The sequence below is a fragment of the Lepidochelys kempii genome, chromosome 2 (genome assembly GCF_965140285.1).
Source record: "Lepidochelys kempii isolate rLepKem1 chromosome 2, rLepKem1.hap1, whole genome shotgun sequence".
In the NCBI taxonomy this organism is placed as follows: Eukaryota; Metazoa; Chordata; order Testudines; family Cheloniidae; genus Lepidochelys; species Lepidochelys kempii.
The window spans coordinates 237,719,751-237,741,684 of NC_136381.1; the positions used below are offsets into that span (position 1 = coordinate 237,719,751).

Here is a 21,934-nt window from a genome sequence, read left to right on the forward strand (position 1 = left end):
GTGGTTCTTTCTTTTCCATCTGCTTCCAGCGTTCTTTCTCTCTTTCCTCCCCCCTTCATTTCCAAAGTCACACACTCGATCCTTTCCCTTTCTACTTTAAATTCTTTTTAGTGGTGGGGGATGTGAATCCAAACAGTGATTGAAACAATCAAAGGGCATGAAAGAAAATGATCTTTCATCAGCATTATAATCAAGGAAATATAAGGGCAAAAGAAAGACATGTGAAAATTGAACTTTGGCCCAGAGTTCAGGCATTGTGTTCAGAAACACTATGGAACTATGGAGACAGGGTTTAGCACTGATTACTCATTTTACCTCATCACTGAAGGAGGAAAAGCTGCTTGCCTGTTGTGAGGGCTCCCACTGAAGTCAATGAAAATATGCACCTGGGTAAGGCAATCAGATTTCACTCTTGAATCCTCAGCGCTGCAGCTACAGATTAACCCCCCTGAAGCTGTCAGCATAGCAGCTCCTGTATCACGCCCACTTCCCACAGCTGGCATAGGGCATAGCTGAGAAAGGGGACACGGCCAGATGTTCCCTGTGCACTCCCAAACCCCATCTGCCCATAATAGCCATTGAGAGAGCAGCCGGAGCCAGCTAAGTTATGCCAGGGCACTGGACATATTGCCTGCCCAGAACCAGGAGCTTCCAAAGGCATCATTTGCGTGACCCCTCTTATGAACTGCACTTTATCTCCTATTTCTCTCTCCCTGCTGATTTTCCTCTATGGACTAGCTCCAGTTCCCTCTTTCCCTGCATTCCTTTTTAATTCCCCAGACACTTCTTCTTGCCCCAGCATAACTGCTAATTTAGCTGCAACCTCAGTTAGAGGCACTGGAGGTTGGGCATGAGGGTGGCAAGGTGTTGGCTGCTGGGGTGAGAAGCCATCATTTCTAAAAACACGGTTAGTATTCATTATGCTCATTTAGCTTTCATGAGTCTCTTTGTCTGTATTGAATTTAAGGCCTGAAGTTCGTTTGCAGCTGCAGCTGCCGCCGTGGCAGCATTTTGTTGGAATAACTGTCACAACTGGGCAAGCCAGATGAAAAGAAAACATTGAGAAAGCAGGCCAAAATCATAAATGTCAGAACCAGGAGAATGAAAGCTAGAAGGGCAGTTAACAAGAGAAGCAGCTTTTCAAATCCCAAAGCAGAAGCACAGCTAAGTAGGTGAAGTCACTTTTTTTTAAGTTTAGTCTATTAAAGACAATGTTTTGCATTGATTTGGGTGTTTTCCTCTTTGCTGTAATGCTGGGTGTTTTCATGACCTAGTTTTTGCTCTTTTATTTATATGTTTCTCTGTAAATCTTGGGACTTACGAAACCTGGAGGCAGCTTGTTTTTGTTTCACACATCTTACTACCTCATGATTCATGGTGCAGAATCCATTTTTATGCCAGAAGCATTTATCCCATGTTAGGTTACTTCTGTTATACATTTTTATGGTCACTCTTTTGTTTGAATCGTAGCAAGTTATGTTGCTGTGATTCACAGGTAGCAGTCTGTGAACCACACTGATCAAAATGAATAGGGTAAAAAGTTGTTATAAAACAATTGACTTTGGCTGTTAGGCCACATTCACTCACAATTTCTCCTCAGTAGTTTTCCTAAAATTAGGCTATAAATTCAAGACTGAGTAAATGATTTGGCAAAACATTCAAAGTCTTTCTACTTGGCAGGACGGTACGCTCCAAAACCAGATGTCCAGATTAACATTCAGAGATGGCAAAGAGCTGCAGGGGAGGGAACTCCTTTTAATTGCACAATGAGCAGTAGTACTAGAAAGGAAATTCTTGTTGTGATACAGTAAGTAATCCATAGGGGGAAAACCTGCTGAGAATGTAATTCTAATTCGGAGGATTTAACATCCCTTTTCAAAAAGCAGAATATCTTTCTCTTTGGTGGGAAGTATTAAGGAAGAAGAGAGAGTAGGGGAACATTGTTTTATGCTGTCTTTTCTTGCAACCAGTTAAAATATAGCACTATGGAAATAACTGTGTAGTAGGGCTTTAAATATTCTACCTGTTAAATAGATTCTTGTTACTCCCATACATTTCTCACATGGAAAAATCCAGGGTGAGATACATCTGAGAGCAGTGTCAGATGGCAAGATACCTCCATGACCTGGGAATGATTAATTTGTATATATTTTTTACCTGTAACCATCCTAGGCACTTTAGATGTACAGTAAATTGTTTTTATGGTCACTCCTTGTGTTTCAAAGGAAATGATTTTGATCACTTCTGTTTTAAATGGAAACAATGGGCCATCCCTGTCTATTCATACAGGCAGTCAATGCTCAGCTGTCACTTTTTAACAGAATTGCATCTTGTTTTAGTGCTTGGGGAGGGAGAAATGCCAGAATCACACTGGCTGATGCTATGAGCCCTAAACAGCTGATGGAACTCTGATGAAGCTTCTTGTAGAGGACAGAGCGAGATTTGTAAGTGACAGAGAGGATGCAGGGATGTAGATTTTGTTTTCCCTCCAGGTCTCATGCCCTGCAAGACCACTTACCGTTCAACAGTTCTCTGCAGCAATAAGTCTTTGGCCCGCATACACTCCAGCCCGCTCCTACTATTGTTATTGCAGTGATGCCTCAGGACCTGAATTATAAGCCAGGGTCTCACTGTGGTAATCACTGTACAAACCTAAGCTGAACAGATCTCATACCCTGCAGCCTTCTGCAGGTAGAGACAGCTTCTTGGCACTTTCAAGAGTGCCAAAATGACTTACGCTCTTAAGTCCCATTTTCAAAAGACTGGGTCTAAGTGACTACATTTTTAAAAGGTATTTAGGTGCTGCTTCACACAGTATTGCAAGGTCTAAATCCCATTTTCAAAAGTGATTTAGGGCTAGATCTCCAAAGGACTTAGGCATTGCAACACCGAGCATTGCAGTGCCTAATGTTTAGCACCCTACCCATACAGCAGGATCCTCAGCCCCATGTTAGTGGACCAGTCTCCCTAGATAACACAAAGGATGAGTTAGGTGCCAGTAGTGTACTGCTTCACAGTACTCATCACCATGTACTTTTGACAGACTTCCACGCTCTTTCTATGACTTATATCTTGCCTTCCCATCCCATTTCCGGTCATGCACACATTTGGTGTCTTCAGCAATTTAAAAAAAATATTTTTCTTCATTTTTTAATTTTTGTATTGGGTAATGTTAGGGGTGCTTGTGTGCATGTGTTTTGACATGGTTTTGTGAGAAAAAAAATTAAAGAAAAGAGAAATTAAGAAAAGTTTAAAAAAAATAAAGAATAGAGTTGAGAAAAGCAAGAGAACCTGTGTCACAGAGCTCATGGCAGTAAGAGGAGGCTTTTAAAATCCTTTTTTCTAAACTTTTAAAACCCTCTTTGCTCTCATACTCTGCCATGTACTCTGCTTTAAAACTCATTCTTTATTCTTAAAAAACTCTTTTCTTTCTTAAACCTTTTGGAACAAGCACAACTCTATTGTTTAATTTCTTTAAAATCCTCTTTAATTTCTCAACTCTATATTTCAAAATAATCCTTTTTTCTAGAGTATAGAGTTGAGACAATACAGGAAGAAAAAGATTTTAAAGAAAAGATATAGAGTCTGTATCACTGAACACATGGAAAAGAGATTTCAAACAAGAGAGAAGCAGCAAGCGTACCCAAGCAGCTGCCCCTAGTGAAATAACTATTCTGGGTGGTGAGCCTTAGGGGCAAATCACACGGGACCAATCAGAAGCTGTTCATGGAATTTGACTACCATTGTGGTCTAAATTAAAAAAATAAAAACTTTAAAAACATTTCTTTCAAGAATAAGCCATAATTCTGTAAAATATTAAACATCTTACCAAAATTTAACCCTTCTAGTGTAGTTTGTGATATTTCAAGGAAAAAGGCGTCATCCTATTTAGCAAACAATAATGGCTTTTTATTTTAAACACCTCACATGTATAAAAATCATGGTGGCACACACAAAATAATATTTTCCCTTTCGATTTCATTGCTCTCCATGATGACTGAAGTCTTATTTCTTTGAACACTATGTCCAGTTTTCTCTATTTATAGGCCTCAGCCTGTTTTTTTAAAAAAAGAGGAGGACTGGGGGGGGTCCCCTGAAAATTAATTTTTAAAAAGTCATTTCTTCAAATAAGAAGGGGAGGGAGTCCATTTTTTTCTACCTCTTTCACACAGTTTTCTTCTAGGGAAAAAAAGGAGGGGGGCTGTTGTGACATAATTTCTCTCCTTTAAACTTTTATTATAAAACAATTAAAAATGTGTTAAATACATTGTAACTGGTTACCGGTAAATTGTCATTTCTTTACAATTTACGTTCCTGTAAACAGGGGCTTTCTTACTAGGTATGTCCTTCAGACTAAAACCTTTATGCTGCGATGATGATTATTTAATGATGGAATTTAAGTAAACTTAGCATCTCTGTAGGTTTACATTATTTAATTTTAAGCCAACAGTGTGCCGTTGTTGCCAAGAAGGCCAATGGCATTTTGGGATGTATAAGTAGGGGCATTGCCAGCGGATCGAGGGACGTGATCGTTCCCCTCTATTCGACATTGGTGAGGCCTCATCTGGAGTACTGTGTCCAGTTTTGGGCCCCACACTACAAGAAGGATGTGAAAAAATTGGAAAGCGTCCAGTGGAAGGCAACAAAAATGATTAGGGGACTGGAACACATGACTTATGAGGAGAGGCTGAGGGAACTGGGATGTTTAGTCTGCAGAAGAGAAGAATGAGGGGGGATTTGATAGCTGCTTTCAACTACCTGTAAGGGGTTTCCAAAGAGGATGGATCTAGACTGTTCTCAGTGGTAGCAGATGACAGGACAAGGAGTAATGGTCTCAAGTTGCAGTGGGGGAGGTTTAGGTTGGATATTAGGAAAATCTTTTTCACTAGGAAGGTGGTGAAACACTGGAATGCGTTGCCTAGGGAGGTGGTGGAATCTCCTGCCTTTGAGGTTTTTAAGGTCAGGCTTGACAAAGCCCTGGCTGGGATGATTTAATTGGGGAGTGGTCCTGCTCTGGGCAGGGGGTTGGACTAGATGACCTCCTGAGGTCCCTTCCAACCCTGATAGTCTATGGTTCTATGGTTCTAAGCCTGTGCTATCGCTGCCGCTTTTAAGAAAACTTGCTGCTTCAAATAGGCCTCACTGCATATGAAACATCCCTAAAAGAGGCCTTGTTATGTTATAGCTATTTCAATGCTGTATTTTCATGTTAAACTTTTAAAAACTATTTTGAAATGATTAAACACTGCATGTTTAGCAAAAGGCGAAAAGTCAAGAATGGGTGTTTCTTCAGCGAGGCTATAGCTGAACTTCATGCAGTCACATGTCTTGTCTTTTAAAATTTTCATACAGTTTTATTCCTAATAAACACTATTTTGTTGCAGTAGTTAACAGCTTCAAATCACAGGAGAGGGGGATATTTATCTTACTCCTTCACGCAGTTATTCATTCCTCTTAAATTTTTATTGTAAATGACATTCACCCTTTTACAAAGCTAAAGTCAGTTTCTAGTAAATAAAATAAGGAAGTTTGTTATAAGTTTCACAAGTTTCTTTAACAAAACTAAATAAAGAAATCTACCTGCCTGTTCCCTTTAATGTTTCAAAAGTTTGTTTGTTTGTACTTGGTTTAGATTTAAAAAAAAATTAGGAAAGAGGAAAGTCTGTGTATGGCGGGGGAAAACAGACTCCTTGTCTCTGGTAAGAAGTGTTAACTCTTTTGCATGCGCTGCATTTTTTTTTTCAATTAGCCCATGTTTTTGTATAATTTCTTTACAGAAGTTTTCCTATAGGCAAAACTTTAAAAAGCAAGCAGGTATATTTTTTTTGAGAGAGAAATAGAACACCTTTATTTCACTGTTAACAAAAGAATTTTTAAAATGGGTTTGTTTCTGTTTATCTTACATCTTCAAACAGAAAGGAGGGGAGGGAGAGAGGAGCAGGTAGATCTTGATTTAAAATCTTGGTATGATATGATTGCATTCTTCCTGAAACAGTCTATGATGTAGCTGTAGAACAGCTTCTGATTGGTCTGGTGTGGTTTGCCCCTAAGGCTCGCTGTCCCAGATAGTTGTCATTTCACTAAGGACATCTGCTTGGGTAAGTTTGCTGCTTCTCTCCTTTAAAATCTCTTTGCCCTGTATTCTTTAATTTCTTTAAAACCATTTTCTTTATTTTTCATCTTATTTAATAACCCTTTTTGCTTTTATTTAATTTATTTCAAAATAATACTTATTTTTTCTAAAGCATTTTTAAAATCCTCTGTGCTCCTCTTATTGCCACGTGCTAAGTGACACAGCTTCTCTTGCTTTTCTCAACTCTATTCTTTATTTTTAAAAACTCTTTATTTCTCTTTTCTTTAATTTTTCTCACCAAACCCAGACAAACATGTCAAAACACAAGCACCCCTAACATTCCCCAATACAAAAAAAAAAGGAAAAAATATTCAAAATGGCCATTGGTGCCAAATGTGTACATGACCAGAAATGGGCCAAGAGGGGGGGACATAAACCATAAAAAGGGTGTGGAAACCTGTCAAAAATATATGATGATGAGTACTATTGGGCGGTATACTACTGACGCCCAGCTATGGGATTCACAGGGTATGTCTACACTGCAATAAAACACCCGTGGCTGGCCCAGGTTAGATGACTTGAGCTTGCAGGGCTTTGGCCGCAGGGCTATAAAATTGTGATGTAGACACTGGGGCTCAGGCTGGGTTCTGGGACCCACCTCCTAGTGGATTCTCACAGCCCAGGCTCTAGCATGTGGGAGACTCAGATTCAAATCACACTCTGCCTGATTGGGAGCATGGACTTGAATCTAGATCTCCCGGGTGAATGCCCTAACTACTGTGCTAGAGGGTATTCTGGGGTAGGTGTCTCAGTCTCTCATGTCGAAGCTGTTCCACTGGGCCAGAGAGAGCTCTCCATAGCTCAGCAGTTAGGGGACTCCCCTGGGATGTGGGAAAGTCGGATCGAAGCCCATGCACCAATAAAGTAGCTACCAATAAGTAGGTCATACAAACCATAACAGCTTTGCAGAAGCCTGAGATCCCCACCCCAGAATACACTATAGTTCCATGTGTTTGCCTGGGAGATTGGAGACCTGGGTTGAAGCCTCTACACCAAATCAGACAGAGTGGGGATTTGAACTTGTTTCCCATGTCCTGCATGCATGCTCTAACCACTGGGGTAAAGGGCACCACTGTTTTGTGCAAGGCACAATCCAGTAGATGGCTCTGAGCACACGTATCGAATCATGCCTCACAGATGAGTCATCCCCTCATCTACCCTGAGGATCCCGCTGGGGCTTATTCACTGAGCAGCTCAGCGGTGTCAGGACTCAGGTGGCTGTATATGTGCCCACCAGCAAAAATGTAAATTGTCGGACTTAGGCACCTGAAGTGGTTAGGTGCCTAAATCCTTTATGGATCTAGCCCTAAGTGTCTCAGTCTCATTTTCAAGAGTGATTTAGACAAGATACAAAGGGGCAGTTTCTAAGGCATGTAGGCACCAATACACTTCAAAATCCCACTAGGCCTCTATCTGTATAATTAGGTGCATAGATACTTTTAAAAATCTGGCCCACAGTCTCCACTTCCTCCAGCCCTTTGCAAGAAAATCTCCAGTGTTCTCCAGTTACTACTTCCAGTTCAGTCTGGCTTCGTTACTATTCAGCTTACCCAGCATGCACAGTAGCTACTCAGAACACTTCCAAAATAACTGGTCGCCCCACAAAATATTAAGCAATATTAACCACTACAAACACTTAATTTTATATATTTAGAAGGAGAGCAGAGAAGGTGTTGGGGGAATTACTGCAGGCTTTCCCAATTTCTAGTCCCTGTTGCCAAAAATTATTTATATGCAAGGCAAATCCACCCCCTCTGTCGGAATCCAATCCTGCTAAACTACAGAAATATCTGTGAGGTTTTCTTGCCTGCTGAGGAGATGTTACTGAGATGCAATCTAGCACATCGACAATTCCAGGAAATGTTCCCCAGAGGCATCACTGCTGTGGACTTGGTAGTGGACCTCACAGGAGATATTTCTTAGAGATGTAGCAGTGGACAGCTGTCAGCATGGGGAAGAGCTTCAATCTTGCGGTTGCCATGGGACCTGTACTCCCCACACAGTTTCTCCCTGATAGCATTGCTGGCAGTTTACAAGTAGTTAAAGGGGCAGGAGACCCCTCTGAAAGCCCAGGAGGGGTTTAAATCATTGTTGAGTGGGGAGTGCAAGGGCTAATCAGCTTGCTCTCTCCCCTTATGGCTGGCGAATGGTGGGCAGAGAATCCAAGGAGAAGGGGCCTAGCCCTGGCATGCATTCTCCTTTCCTCCCTCCCCCTTCTATCTGGCCCTTGCATCATTCTTGCCACTCTGAACAACATCTCCCTAAATATGGAGTGGGGGCAGGGCGCTCATAAAGCCATAGCAGTGGACTTGTGAGCAGTGATACAGTCTCAAAAACTATTTTCTGAAGTCACACAAATTTGAACTACAATAACTAAGTCTGTTTTTACTTACAGCTCTAGTTAGTTCAATGCAGATCTATGTATGGACACATTCCGGATTAAGAGTTTCCTACTTTGATTTAAAAGATTTGTTTAAATTAATTGTTTAAATTATTTTGTTTAAATGAGCAAGTCTCTTAATCTAAATAAGCATCCAACACCCAAAATAACTAGAGCTGTGGATTAAAAACCAGTTTAGTTATTTTGGTTATTTCTATCGTATGTAGACAAGGTGTTCTTGTGGATTAATTGTTTCACATGTTCCTTGTTGGGTCTTGAACTGCTTCATTGAAATTGCTAAACTGAGGCAACGCTGTTGGATGATAGTCATCAATCAACTCACCAAGGCCTAAAAATGAAATGGGAAATGTTTAATTTAACCCAAAGAACAAATTCTGTTAACTAACAAGCAGAATCCCACCACAAAATAGGGCCTGTATCCCCAAGGGCATAATTATTTGTGTCCAGAAAGAATTTGTTTGACCAGAGGTCATGGAAATTCCTAGTTCATTGTCACCTTGATTCACCAGATAAAACATTACAGAAATTAAGTCACTGATGTGTATATTAAGCTACTGTAAGAAACATGAAAAGATAGGCTCTGTCCCCAAGAAGTAACTATCCTAGAGTTTCTCTACAGTGGACATGTGCTTAGCATCAAATAAATCCTCTAGGTCATCTGAGGCCAAAGAGAAGCCTTCCCAAATTAAGCTTGACAGCACAATGATCTGGCCCTACAATGAGGGGAGAGCCCATCAGCAGCCTTTCTGCCGTCAGATGCTGAGAGGCTTTCACCCTGAGACTTAGATGCCTACAGATATAAGACAAAGGGTTTTTTCTCCAGTAGCTAAGTATGATTCTCCCCACATCACATACCAAGACCACCTTAACTCTACCCTCCCATAAGCCATCATATTGGAGACAAGTAGATCTGAGTGTCATGATACTTTGGGTCACATTGCATTAGTCCAATCAATAATTGGACCGTCACAAAATGAATGTTTGTTATGGAGGGACAAGGTACTGTAATGTAGTGAGACCCTTACAGTATCCCCCCTCAGGGCAGAATTAAGTTTGTCTTGGTGTGTTGTATGGGAAGAGTAAACCAGGAAAAGCACAGTTAAGGTTTAGGTATGTGATTTGCTTTTTGTTGTACTGTTAACATTCTTAAGGGATACATGGCAGGATTTCAACTGAACATTTCCTGTTTTTTCCCCAACATTTGAGGTTGCTTTTTGTTGTAATGCTAGATGCTGTTAAGGGATATATGGCTGGACCCTGCTGCAACATTTCCTGGTTTTCCAGTGTTTGAGTCTGGGGTTTTGATGTCTTGACTTCTGGAAAGGCACAAGCAGAAGAAGTCCTGTTGTGCCGCAGCAACCATAACTGCCCCTTACAGTTTTTGTAGATGAATTTGCAGAAACTCTATTGATTGCAATGAAATCATTCCAGATTTACATTTGTGTAAAACAGATCCGATTTTAACCTAGGTTTCTTTATACTATTAACAGAACCATTTCACTATGAATCAGCCTCAAGCCAAGACACCATCACAATCTTGTATCTACAATGACATCCTATTGCAGGCAGCTATCATCATCTCCTGTAGGGGACAGACCTCATAACTGATGCAAGAATGATAATACAAATTATAACATTTTTAATATTAGGTCATTACAAACTTATTTGTGCCTTTACTGAATAGTTACAGGTACATTATAGCCAAGATGCTTAAATATAACAGTACATAAATGTAGATAGTTATGTTACAAAATGTTAAAGCTAATCTAAGAAATTCCGGAAGATTTCTATTTTGTGTCTCAAGAACAAGCAAACACCAAGAAGATAACCTCATTAGCCATGAAACCATTCTTGTTTTAGGAAGGGACCTAATTATAAAAGGAATGTAGGGTGTGTTATCAGAGCAATAAATCTAGGAGTAAAGCAAGCCCTGCCAACCCCCCTTTTCTTTTCAAAGAAAAACCTCCACTTGTGTTTTAGAGAAAAATATGAAGTTGGAGATGTTTAAACCTTTTGTTTATTTCTGAAATGTTGAAATAGGAAACATTTGTGAAATGCACACTTGCAAATATGTTGGCTAAGTAGTGCAGAGCTCCTAATATAATTGCTATGCAAACAGTAAAATAAGTCCATGATGGGACATCAAGCTAATGGTCTTACTAACCTAATTACTAATGCAAGAAGCCATTTAAGTATAGAATATTTATATTGATGAGTAGTTAATTACTGCCAGTGTTACCCTAGATTTGAGGGGTGTGTGTATCCCAGAATGTGATCAAGCCAATTGTAAGCATATTATACGCATTCAGCCACCATCAATTAATAAAATAGAACACCACATAGTACAGAGTTAATTGGAAAACAGGCTTTTAGAGGCAAGATCAAAAATAGCTGGCAATTTCTGTTAATCAGAATGGGAGGAGGGGAAAGAAAGTAAATAATTGAGACTGAAAGAGATAAGTGGATGCAAAACCTTGAGTCTGAGCTCCTCTGGTATTAGAAGGTTATTGAAAATTAGTAAAAGTGATGATCCAGAAAGGGTCATTATAACCTATGTGTTTTGTAGAAGTTAGTTATAAAAAGGATTAGCTATAGAACAGGGGTTCTCAAACTGGGAGTTGGGACCCCTCAGGAGGTTGTGTGGTTATTACATGTGGGATTGCGAGCTGTCAGGCTCCACCCCAAACCCTGCTTTTCCTCCAGCATTTATAATGGTGTTCAATATGTAAAAAAGTGGTTTTAATGTATAAGGGGGTCGCACTCAGAGGCTTGCTATGTGAAAGGGGTCACCAGTACAAAAGTTTGAGAACCACTGCTATAGAGTGTACTTTGGAGCAGTCCTCTGAAGCCATCTTAAGAGATGTTTTTCCTGACACTTTTTTTCCCCAGCAGGTGAGCAACTGGCCACTCCGTACCTGCTGCTCAATACTGTTCCAGATTTTAGGTAAATATCTGGGATGTTCTAAACTTATTGCTTATGTCTGTGTGTGCTCAAATCTAATGAACTGCAGTTTTAGCCCAGGTCTACACTACGAGTTTAGGTCGAATTTAGCAGCATTAGGTCGATTTAACCCTGCACCCGACCACATGACCAAGCCTGTTTTGTTGACTTAAAGGGCTCTTAAAATTGATTTCTGTACTCCTCCCCAGTGAGGGGAGGAATGATAAAATTGATCTCGCTGGGTCGAATTTGGGGTAGCGTGGACTGAATTTGACGGTATTGGCCTCTGGGAGCTACCCAAGAGTGCTCCATTGTGACCGCTCTGGACAGCACTCTCAACTCAGAGGCACTGGCCAGGTTGACAGGAAAAGCCCCGGGAACTTTTGAATTTCATTTCCTGTTTGGCCAGCGTGGCAATCTGGTCAGCACAGGTGACCATGGAGTCCCAGAATCTCAAAAGAGCTCCAGCATGGACTGAACGGGAGGTAGTGGATCAGATCGCTGTATGGGGAGAAGAATCCATGCAGGCAGAACTCCGTTCCAAGAGACAAAATGCCAATATATTTGCCAAAATCTCCAAGGGCATAATGGACAGAGGCTACAACAGGGACACACAGCAGTGCCACAGGAAAGTTAAGGAGCTGAGGCAAGCCTACCAAAAAACAAAGGATGCAAACAGTTGCTCTGGGTCAGAGTCTCATACATGCTGCTTCTATGATGAGCTGAATGCAATTCTAGGGGATCCCCTATCACTTCCCAACTACTGTCCATGGACACCTGCAAGGGGGAAGTCTCATGCAACAGGCATGAGGATTTTGTGGATGAGGAAGATGAGGAGGAGGAAAAGGTTGAGGATAACGCACAGCAGGCAAGCGGAGCATCCCTCCTTCCTGGCAGCTGGAACTGTTCATCACCCTGGAGCCAATACCCTCCCAACCCTCCCAAGGTGGGCTCCTGGACCATGAAGCCAGAGGAGGCACCTCTGGTGAGTGTACCTTTGTAAATATAATGCAGGGTTTAAAAGCAAGCGTGTTTAATGATTAATTTGCCCTGAAGACTTGGGATGCATTCTCGGCCAGTATAGCTACTGGAAAAGTCTGTTAACATGTCTGGGGATGAAGCCAAAATCCTCCAGGAACATCTTCATGAAGCTCTCCTGGAGGTACTCTCTGTGTTAGTCTCAGGAGAGCGATATAATTCATGGTCACCTGGTTGAAATACGGGAAATTTGTTTAAGGGGACATTCAGAGATGCCCATTCCTGCTGGGCTGTTTGCCTTTGGCTGAAAAGAAATCATCCCCGCTGTTAGCCATGCGGTGCAGGGAGGCCCATTCATGCTGAGCTGGTCACTTTTGGCTGACAGGGATCTTCCCTGATACTAGCCATGCGTTGGGTGGTGGGGTGAAGCGATCATCCCAGAGAATTGGGGGGGGGGGGTTGTGCTGCACATTCACCCTAAAACCACAGCCCCTCCTTTTAAATGGCCAACCCAACAGGCTTTGCTTGGTATGGGAAAGGAGGGCACTGCTCTTTGAAACCATTCCCACATGTTATGAAGGTTGAAGAAGCCGAAACCCTTTGCCTTACCACGGCTGCCTGCAAGCCAAATTCTGTTGCCCAGCTGAGCGTGTGTGATGTCTCACACCAAACTGGCAGGCACTCAATATAAGAGGCAAAATGCAACCTTGTACCAAAAGCACATGTGCTATGTACTGTGAATCGCTTGATTCAGTGTGAAATAGTCTTTCCTTTGTTCTCTAAAATGTATCTTTTTAAACACTACTCTCCATTTTTTTCCTCCCTCAGCTGAAAATGTTTCTACGCTCCCCCTAACACCTCCGCCCCATAGGCTAGCTCAGATTAGAAGGCGAAAAAAAACGCACTCATGATGAAATGCTCTCAGAGCTCATGCAGTCCTCCCACACTGAAAGAGGTCAGCAGAATGCATGGAGGCAAAAAATGGCAGAGTCCAGGAACGCATTAAATGAGCATGATGTGAGGAGGCAGGAGCGCGATGAAAGGAGGCAGGAGCGTGATGCTGAGCCTAATGGGGGAGCAAACTGACATGCTTGGGCATCTGGTGGAGCTGCAGGAAAGGCAGCAGGAGCACAGACCGCCACTGCAGCCCCTGTATAACCGCGTGCCCTCCTCCCCAAGTTCCATATCCTCCTCACCCAGACGCCCAAGAATGCGGGGGAAGGGGGAGAGGCTATGGGCACCCAGCCACTCCACCCTAGAGGATTGCACAAGAAACCGAAGGCTGGCATTCAATAAGTTTTGAACTGTAGTGTGGCCTTGTCCTTCCCGCCTCCCCTCATCCACCACCCAACCTGATGCTGCCCTCCTCACCCAACCCTCCCGGGCTACCTTGCGAGTTTTCTCCCTATTTGTGTGATGAATTAATAAAGAATGCATGATTTTAAAACAATAATGACTTTATTGCCTCTGAAAGTGGTGATCGAAGGGGGGAGGTTGGTTGGCTTACAGGGAAGTAGAGTCAACCAAGGGGGTGGGTTTTCATCAAGGAGAAACAAACAGGACTGTCACACCATAGCCTGACCAGTCATGAAACTGGTTTTCAAAGCTTCTCTGATGTGCACGGCACCCAGCTGTGCTCTTCTAATCGCCCTGGTGTCTGGCTGTGTGTAATCGGCCGACAGGCGATTTGCCTTAACCTCCCACCCCGCCATAAACGTCTCCCCCTTACTCTCACAGATATTGTGGAGCACACAACAAGCAGCAATAACAATGGGAATATTGGTTTCACTGAGGTCTAACCTAGTCAGTAAACTCCATCAGCGAGCTTTTAAACATCCAAATGCACATTCTACCACCATTCTGCACTTGCTCAGCCTATAGTTGAACTGCTCCTTACTACTGTCATGGGTACCTGTGTATGGCTTCATGAGCCATGGCATTAAGGGGTAGACTGGGTCACCGAGGATAACTATAGGCATTTCAATATCCCCAATGGTAATTTTCTGGTCTGGGAAGTAAGTTCCTTCCTGAAGCTGTTCAAATGGACCAGAATTCCTGAAGATGTGAGCGTCATGCACCTTTCCTGGTGATCCCACGTTGACGTCGGTGAAATGTCCCTTGTGATCCACCAGTGCTTGCAGCACCATTGAAAAGTACCCCTTGCGGTTTATGTACTGGCTGCCAAGGTGGTCTGGACCCAAGATAGGGATATGCATTCCGTCTATCGCCCCACCACAGTTAGGGAACCTCATTGCAGCAAAGCCATCCACTATGACCTGCACATTTCCCAGAGTCACTACCCTTGATAGCAGCAGCTCAGTGATTGCATTGGTTACCTGGATCACAGCAGCCCCCACAGTAGATTTACCCATTCCAAATTGATTCCTGACTGACCGATAGCTGTCTGGCATTGCAAGCTTCCAGAGGGCTATCGCCACTCGCTTCTCAACTGTGAAGGCTGCTCTCATCTTGGTATTCTTGTGCTTCAGGGCAGGGGAAAGCAAGTCAAAGTTCCATGAAAGTGCCCTTAGGCATGCAAAAGTTTCGGAGCCACTGGGAATCATCCCAGACCTGCAACACTATGTGGTCCCAACAGTCTGTGCTTGTTTCCTGGGCCCAGAATTGGCGTTCCATGGCATGAACCTGCCCCATTACCATCATGATGTCCAAATTGCCAGGGCGCATGCTTTGAGAGAAGTCTGTGTCCATGTCCTCATCACTATCATGATCGTGCTGTCGTCGCCTCCTCACCTGCTTTTGCACATTCTGCACATTCTGAAGGATAATGCGCGAGGTGTTTGCAATGCTCACAACAGCAGCAGTGAGTTGAGCGGGCTCCATGCTTGCCGTGGTATGGCATCTGCAGGAGAGCAGAGTTGCTGCAGAAGCGGTGGATGATGACGGATGCCATGAGAATAGATATTTATACAGATTGACGAGAGGAACTGCGAGGTGAATTCATGGCACTAGGAGAGCAGAGTTGCAGCAGACGCGGTGGATGATGATGATGATGGTGGAGGACGATGATGGTTAGCAGTCCTACTGCACCATCTGCTGACAACAGTATGGCGACTGCATGGAAAAAAGGCGCAAAATGATTGTCTGCCATTGCTTTTACGGAAGGAGGGGTGACTGACGACACGTACCCAAAACCACCCATGACAATGTTTTTGCCCCATCAGGCATTGGGAGCTCAATTCAGAATTCCAATGGGCAGCGGAGACTGCGGGAACTGTGGAATAGCTACCCACAGTGCAACACTCTGAAAGTCGACGCTAGCCACGGTAGTGAGGACTCACTCTACCGACTTAATGCGCTTTGTGTGGACATATGCAATCGATTGTATAAAATCAATTTCTAAAAATTGACTTCTATAAGATTGACCTAATTTCGTAGTGTAGACATACTCTTAGGTACAGCACACTTACTTGCATTAATCTTTTATCAGACGAAATTGCTGTGTTCCCACTGATTCACTCCTGACACCACCTGGAGTTAAGCAGTTAAGTTACCACTGCTGCGGGTTCTGAAAACCATAGGTAACAGCAGTGTATAAGCAAATCTCACTCAACTCAGGAAGACAAGAATCATCTCTCCAAAAATTGCTATAAGAATCAGCAATTTTAATTATTTAAAACTAAACATTTTTAAGAGTTATTTAATTTACAAAGACTGTTATGAGAACTAAAACCTTTATATAAAAGAATAGGAATGTTTCAACTTTTTGAAAACAGAATTTCATTTCCTGTCAAATGCTAATAAAATTGGAAGAGTATCTCAGAAAATGGACCAAATAGAAAGTTTTAATTCTCCCTAACTTTAAAAGTTCTCTGATGCTTTCCTGCCACAAGAAGAACAAAGGTAATTAAAGAAATGCAGCATATTCTTTAGGCAGGTTGTATATTCAGAAACTGAAGGTGTCACCTAAGCAAACCCGAAAGGCATGCAACCAATGAAAGTGACACCAACCAACCATGGATCTAAATCAGCTTGAAAGAGGTGTGTTTTCCTATAATTTCTTGGAAATAGGAATGAGAAAAGTATTTTTTTTAAAAACCTATGCTTAGACAGCAACCCTCAGCAACAAGCACCTCTGCTCAGATAGCAAGCATATCACAATTCAGTCTGTTCATCTCTACAAACAAGCTGCCACTGCCATATAAGAAAAGAAAGAGAAGACCCAAGAAGAAACCATGCTAAGGAGAACCTCCCCAAAACGTCAGTGTGAATTGGTGAGAGAAAGTTAACTAAGAAACTGCCAGATTGTAGATTTAAATTCATATAATGATTTTACTGGACTATGGAAATATTGTTGTAACTGACCATACTATAAAAAGAAAAGGAGTACTTGTGGCACCTTAGAGACTAACCAATTTATTTGAGCATGAGCTAAGCTCATGCTCAAATAAATTGGTTAGTCTCTAAGGTGCCACAAGTACTCCTTTTCTTTTTGCGAATATAGACTAACACGGCTGTTACTCTGAAACCTGACCATACTATGTTTCTCCTACTAGTCGCCCAGTGTCTAGACCAGGTGTTCCTGGAGAGGAGACAGGAGCTAAACAAAGAAATAAGACTTAATTAGATTTAAGATTATTAATATTCATAAATTGGCCTCTCAAGACAGTTTCTTAAATGACTTCTTCTAAGTAACTGACTTTTCTTCATCTTCATAGGATGTAGTTAGATTGGTTTCCCATCCTGCCGTTAAACAAATTATTTTGCAGAATTATAAACAGTTTGAGTATGTAATAAGATACTAAAACTGAATTCACAATAATTTGGGGAATCAATATATTCTGATCTTACTTTACCAAACAAAGAATGCCCCCAGGAGGCAATCCACTCAAAGGTGTAATCTCTGCTTCAAGCTCTCTGCTCCACAGAGACAAAGATAGAAAAGATTGTGACAGAAGTTGTGTTTTGTCTTGTTTAAAGTTTTCTTTTCCTTGCTTCAATAATAAAATAGTCATGGTTAATAATGGACTTTCTGTGTAGGTGTTCCCTAAGGTATGTAAAAGAACCATGACTAAAATAGTGGGGGCCACACCCCTAAGTCGGCAGTAAGAGAAACAATTGGAAGAGATGCCAACCATTTCTTGTTTCTCTAAACTAAATAGTTCTGGCCGTTCAGTACCAGACTTAAGGATGGCAATTTTGCAACAGAAAAACTTCAAAAACAGACTCCAAAGAGAAACTGCTGATCCTGAATTAATATGCAAACTAGATACCATTAACTTGGGTTTGAATAGAGACTGGGAGTGGCTGGGTCATTACACATATTGAATCTATTTCTCCATGTTAAGTATCCTCACACCTTCTTGTCAACTGTCTAAATGGGCCATCTTGATTATCACTACAAAATTTTTTCTCATGCTGATAATAGCTCATCTTAATTAATTAGCCTCTTACAGTTTGTATGGCAACTCCCACCTTTTCATGATTCTCTGTATGTATATATATATCCTCTTACTATATGTTCCATTATATGCATCAGATGAAGTGGGCTGTAGCCCACGAAAGCTTATGCTCAAATAAATTTGTTAGTCTCCAAGGTGCCACAAGTACTCCTGTTCTTTTTGCGGATACAGACTAACACAGCTGCTATTCTAAATAGTTTTAGTAATTTTTAAAATAAGAGTGACTTGGGATCCCATAGTTAAAATTACCCCTTTCCACTCCATACTCATACACTACAGATTTAGTGTCTTCCATTTACATACTGCCAAATATCCACTTATTTAATGGCTACATATAAACGGTGCACTTACAGACTGGTCAGTTTGGAACGCCTTGGAACTGAAACTGTCAGTGGGAGGAGACTAACACTAATTACAGCCACACAGTACTCAGAGACAGCACACTTTTCTCAAAGATGTAGTAAATTTTTGCTCCCATTCCCAGATGGGCAGGACAGAAGGGATACCTCTCAAGTTTCAGTACATTCAAGAGAGGCAGAGAGAAGATCAGCCACAAGTGCTGCTTCCCCTTTTATCCCAAGCTGGAAGAAACCTCTCCCTTCTTAGTCAACTCTCTGTTTTCCAAGACTTACTTTGGCTCTCTTGTTGCACTTGAGTGTCATTGGTAAGTTCATTGATGAAGCTTTCCCTGCAGCTCAGAGACCAGATCCTCCACAGAACAAAATTCCTAAACACGTGATTCGAGAATAGGAAATGTTTTATTACAATCCCAGCAGTGTGTGAGCTTTGAGAAAACTATTTAAACTGGAAAGAGGCATTGATGTAGAATTTAAATGTGGTCCCACTCTGAAAAGTGACTATTTGAAGATGTTTCTTTTGCACTTAACATATCTGCTCCTTGTGTGTATTCAGTTTTGTAACTGCCTCCTTCCCTGGCCAAAAAAACAAATGAACCAAAAAACCCCCCATTTTTCCCTTTTTTTTCTTCTTGTTGGCTCTGCAGAGCTAACACTACTGAGAGAGCATGAATTGAAGTCTATTCAGGGTCACAGATCAACAGAATTTCTCATTACATTTCAAATATAGGGCCAAATTCTGGCCTCAGTTGTAGCCACTCAACCAAAATGAAAGAAGAAACTGAGGGGGTTGCATAAGATATACCATGCTGAGTCTTTATTATTGATAATGATGCATGAGCCAGAAAGAACCCATCTTGGCCTCCAGCGCCTCAGTTGAGTGTTCTGGGCGCTTCAGTAGTAAGGCAACCCCACTGGAGTTTGCTCATGAGGCCACGTCTGCAATTGCAGACGGCAATTGGTGGCACTAGTACTGGGTCCCAGATCCCTCCAGTCCTGGCCAACTCAGGCTGACACTTCAAGGCCTTGTCCTTCACAGCACTCCTCTTGACAGACTTCCGGGAGTCTCTGAGATGTCCCAAAGAAAGAGCCACTCCTCATGTTTCTTGATTGTAGAGGGCTACCTCTGTGGAAATATGATGCACACACTGATCCTACTCCCCCATATACTGTAGAGAATGCACCTTATGTGGTCATCTGTTCTTGACACTGTTCAGTCATAGGGGCAGTTCTTGAAGCTGAAGAGCTTGTATCCTTCCCTTTCAAGGACATTCTGTATATAAGAAAAACTGATAAAATGGGTGAAGGCTTCAAGGTGGCAAACCACCAAAACAGGCTTCAGGGTGCCAGGGCACCAGAACAGGTCAAAGTCTAGAGACCACAAGTTTGCTGAAGTCATAAAACACTGGAACACTGAGGGCTTGGAGGTGCTGGAGCACTGAAGCTGATGCCCTGCAGCTCCACAGCAGGTATGCTGAAGCTCTGAACACCACACCACAGGAATCTTAAAGCAGCTGGACACTGACTAGGAACAGGCCAAAACAATAAAAAGGTATGGTGATCTGTTGATAGCAAAGAGCAGCAGGGAGCTCCTCTGCTCGCCACGATCAAGCGGAAACTAGCATGGAACATCTGGACAGGGGTGTGTGTATATAACCTAAAAGAGGGGTTTGTGAGCGCTAATATGGAGTCTAGGAAGCACAAACCCAGAAGTAAGAGTGTTGTATTGGTGGTGTGTTTAAAGGACTTTTTTGCTCTTTACCATCCCCTGGTGATGTCTGGGCCTTCAGCTGTTGATTGCAGGCAACCAACTTCAGGAACACCAAAAAGAAAAAGCAAATGGGAAAGGGTGATTTTTTTGTGTGCATTGCATCCTCAGGAGACATTCAACAGCTTATTTCTGGCCTTAGACAATGACTGGATGAAGACGTATCCTGCAGTGTGATATTCCCCCATCTCCCTCCTGGACAGTGGTGGAAGCAACACTGGAGAAACATTAAGAAAAAAGAAGTTTTAAGACCTAATCAAGCCAAAGCTTGCTATTTAATGATCAATGTCAAATCCTTAGTAGTGATTCTTTCTTTGCTTGGCTCAAAGAGGACATCACCCAGTGACAACAGGCTGTCTATGAGAATCCCCAAAACTAGAAAGTACACACACCCCAGGGCACCTTGTCCCAGTTTTTCTTCAGTTGAGATTCTTCTTTGCTTCTCTCAGCCTCCACCTCAATCTATATAAGTGACTGCAGTATTGCCACTCACTCTCTTGGGTCACTCTGAAGCCAAACAGCTACAAGCATGGCTGAAAGCTCTTTTTGTTCAGAATATCACCACATTAAGTCATCACTAGGATTCATGGTCTATTACAGTCTAGTTTTTAAGTTCTCGGTCATTTTGACATCAGAGGTAAATCAAGCAATCACCATCCTTACTCTACAGCTAATTTGCAGGCAACAATTTCATTAGTTGTACGAGGGAGACTGCACAGATAGTGGATTACTTGGCCCCACTGCCCCACTCATGAGACAGCACAGGCTTTTGGCTACTAGTAATATTAGAGTTACTCAATAAAAAAGGGAAGAAGGAGGATTCAGGGAACTACAGGCCAGTCAGCCTCACCTCAGTCCCTGGAAAAATCATGGAGCAGGTCCTCAAAGAATCAATCCTGAAGCACTTGCATGAGAGGAAAGTGATCAGGAACAGTCAGCATGGATTCACCAAGGGAAGGTCATGCCTGACTAATCTAATTGCCTTTTATGATGAGATTACTGGTTCTGTGGATGAAGGGAAAGCAGTGGATGTATTGTTTCTTGACTTTAGCAAAGCTTTTGACACGGTCTCCCACAGTATTCTTGTCAGCAAGTTAAGGAAGTATGGGCTGGATGAATGCACTATAAGGTGGGTAGAAAGCTGGCTAGATTGTCGGGCTCAACGGGTAGTGATCAATGGCTCCATGTCTAGTTGGCAGCCGGTGTCAAGTGGAGTGCCCCAGCTGTAGCTCACGAAAGCTTATGCTCAAATAAATTGGTTAGTCTCTAAGGTGCCACAAGTCCTCCTTTTCTTTTTGCGGATACAGACTAACACGGCTGTTACTCTGAAACCTATCTTCTTACAGCACTTTTAAGCCACAGATCACAAAGCTCTTTACAAAAGTGGGCAAGTATCCACATTTTACAAATGGAAAAACTGAGAAATGAAGCAACTTGCCTAAAGTCACACTGCAAGTCAGTGGAACTGCTACAACTAGAACCTAGGTCTTCTGTCCCCCAGCCAGTGCTCTTTCCATGGGAGCATGTCATCTCCCTAAGTTTCCATTAGGGGAGGTACAAGTGTAATCCTCGTGGCTAATAGGGAGATATCTCATTAAGGAAGCTAGAGGGGAAGGAGGAAGGAGTTGTGTCTGGGCTACTGTTGTTAGGCAGATGCACAGTTAGCATTTCACACCCATAAGTTTCTGGGCATGCTCAATAGGTTCTTTGTAGCTGGCCTCAGACATTGAGGGCAAGTAGTCAGAGTAGCTGCTTCAGCAAAAGATGTATGACCTGCATGGGTGGCTTGGGAGAAGTTCAGCTGCAGGAGCAGAAGGTAGGCAAGTTGTTTTTCTCCAACTCTGGAGTATTTTGGAGCAGGTTAATGCTATTGTTAACCTCCCAGCACAGGGAAGCCCTGGCAGCACTGGGTTTCATTTATGTACTTAATACTGGTT

The 21,934-nt window shown here is 42.3% G+C and overlaps 1 protein-coding gene across 12 annotated transcripts in view; it reads right to left on the reverse strand.

Moving 5' to 3' along the window:
* The window catches only part of LOC144930254 (uncharacterized), a 76,437-nt gene that overhangs the window by 11,768 nt on the left and 42,735 nt on the right, over positions 1-21,934 (reverse strand). For 10 of the 12 annotated variants that reach the window (XR_013635427.1, XR_013635438.1, XR_013635437.1 and 7 more), the window contains one exon: positions 16,917-20,214. The exons of 1 other annotated variant lie outside the window; for it this stretch is intronic. Coding sequence is in view for 1 of the 11 variants with exons in the window: in XM_078851841.1 (XP_078707967.1) it covers positions 20,105-20,214 (110 nt within the window). In the remaining 10 variants the exon portion in view is untranslated. Of the gene's footprint in view, positions 1-16,916; positions 20,215-21,934 lie in introns of those variants that run through there. One more of the 12 variants, XR_013635428.1, reaches the window with a different exon arrangement.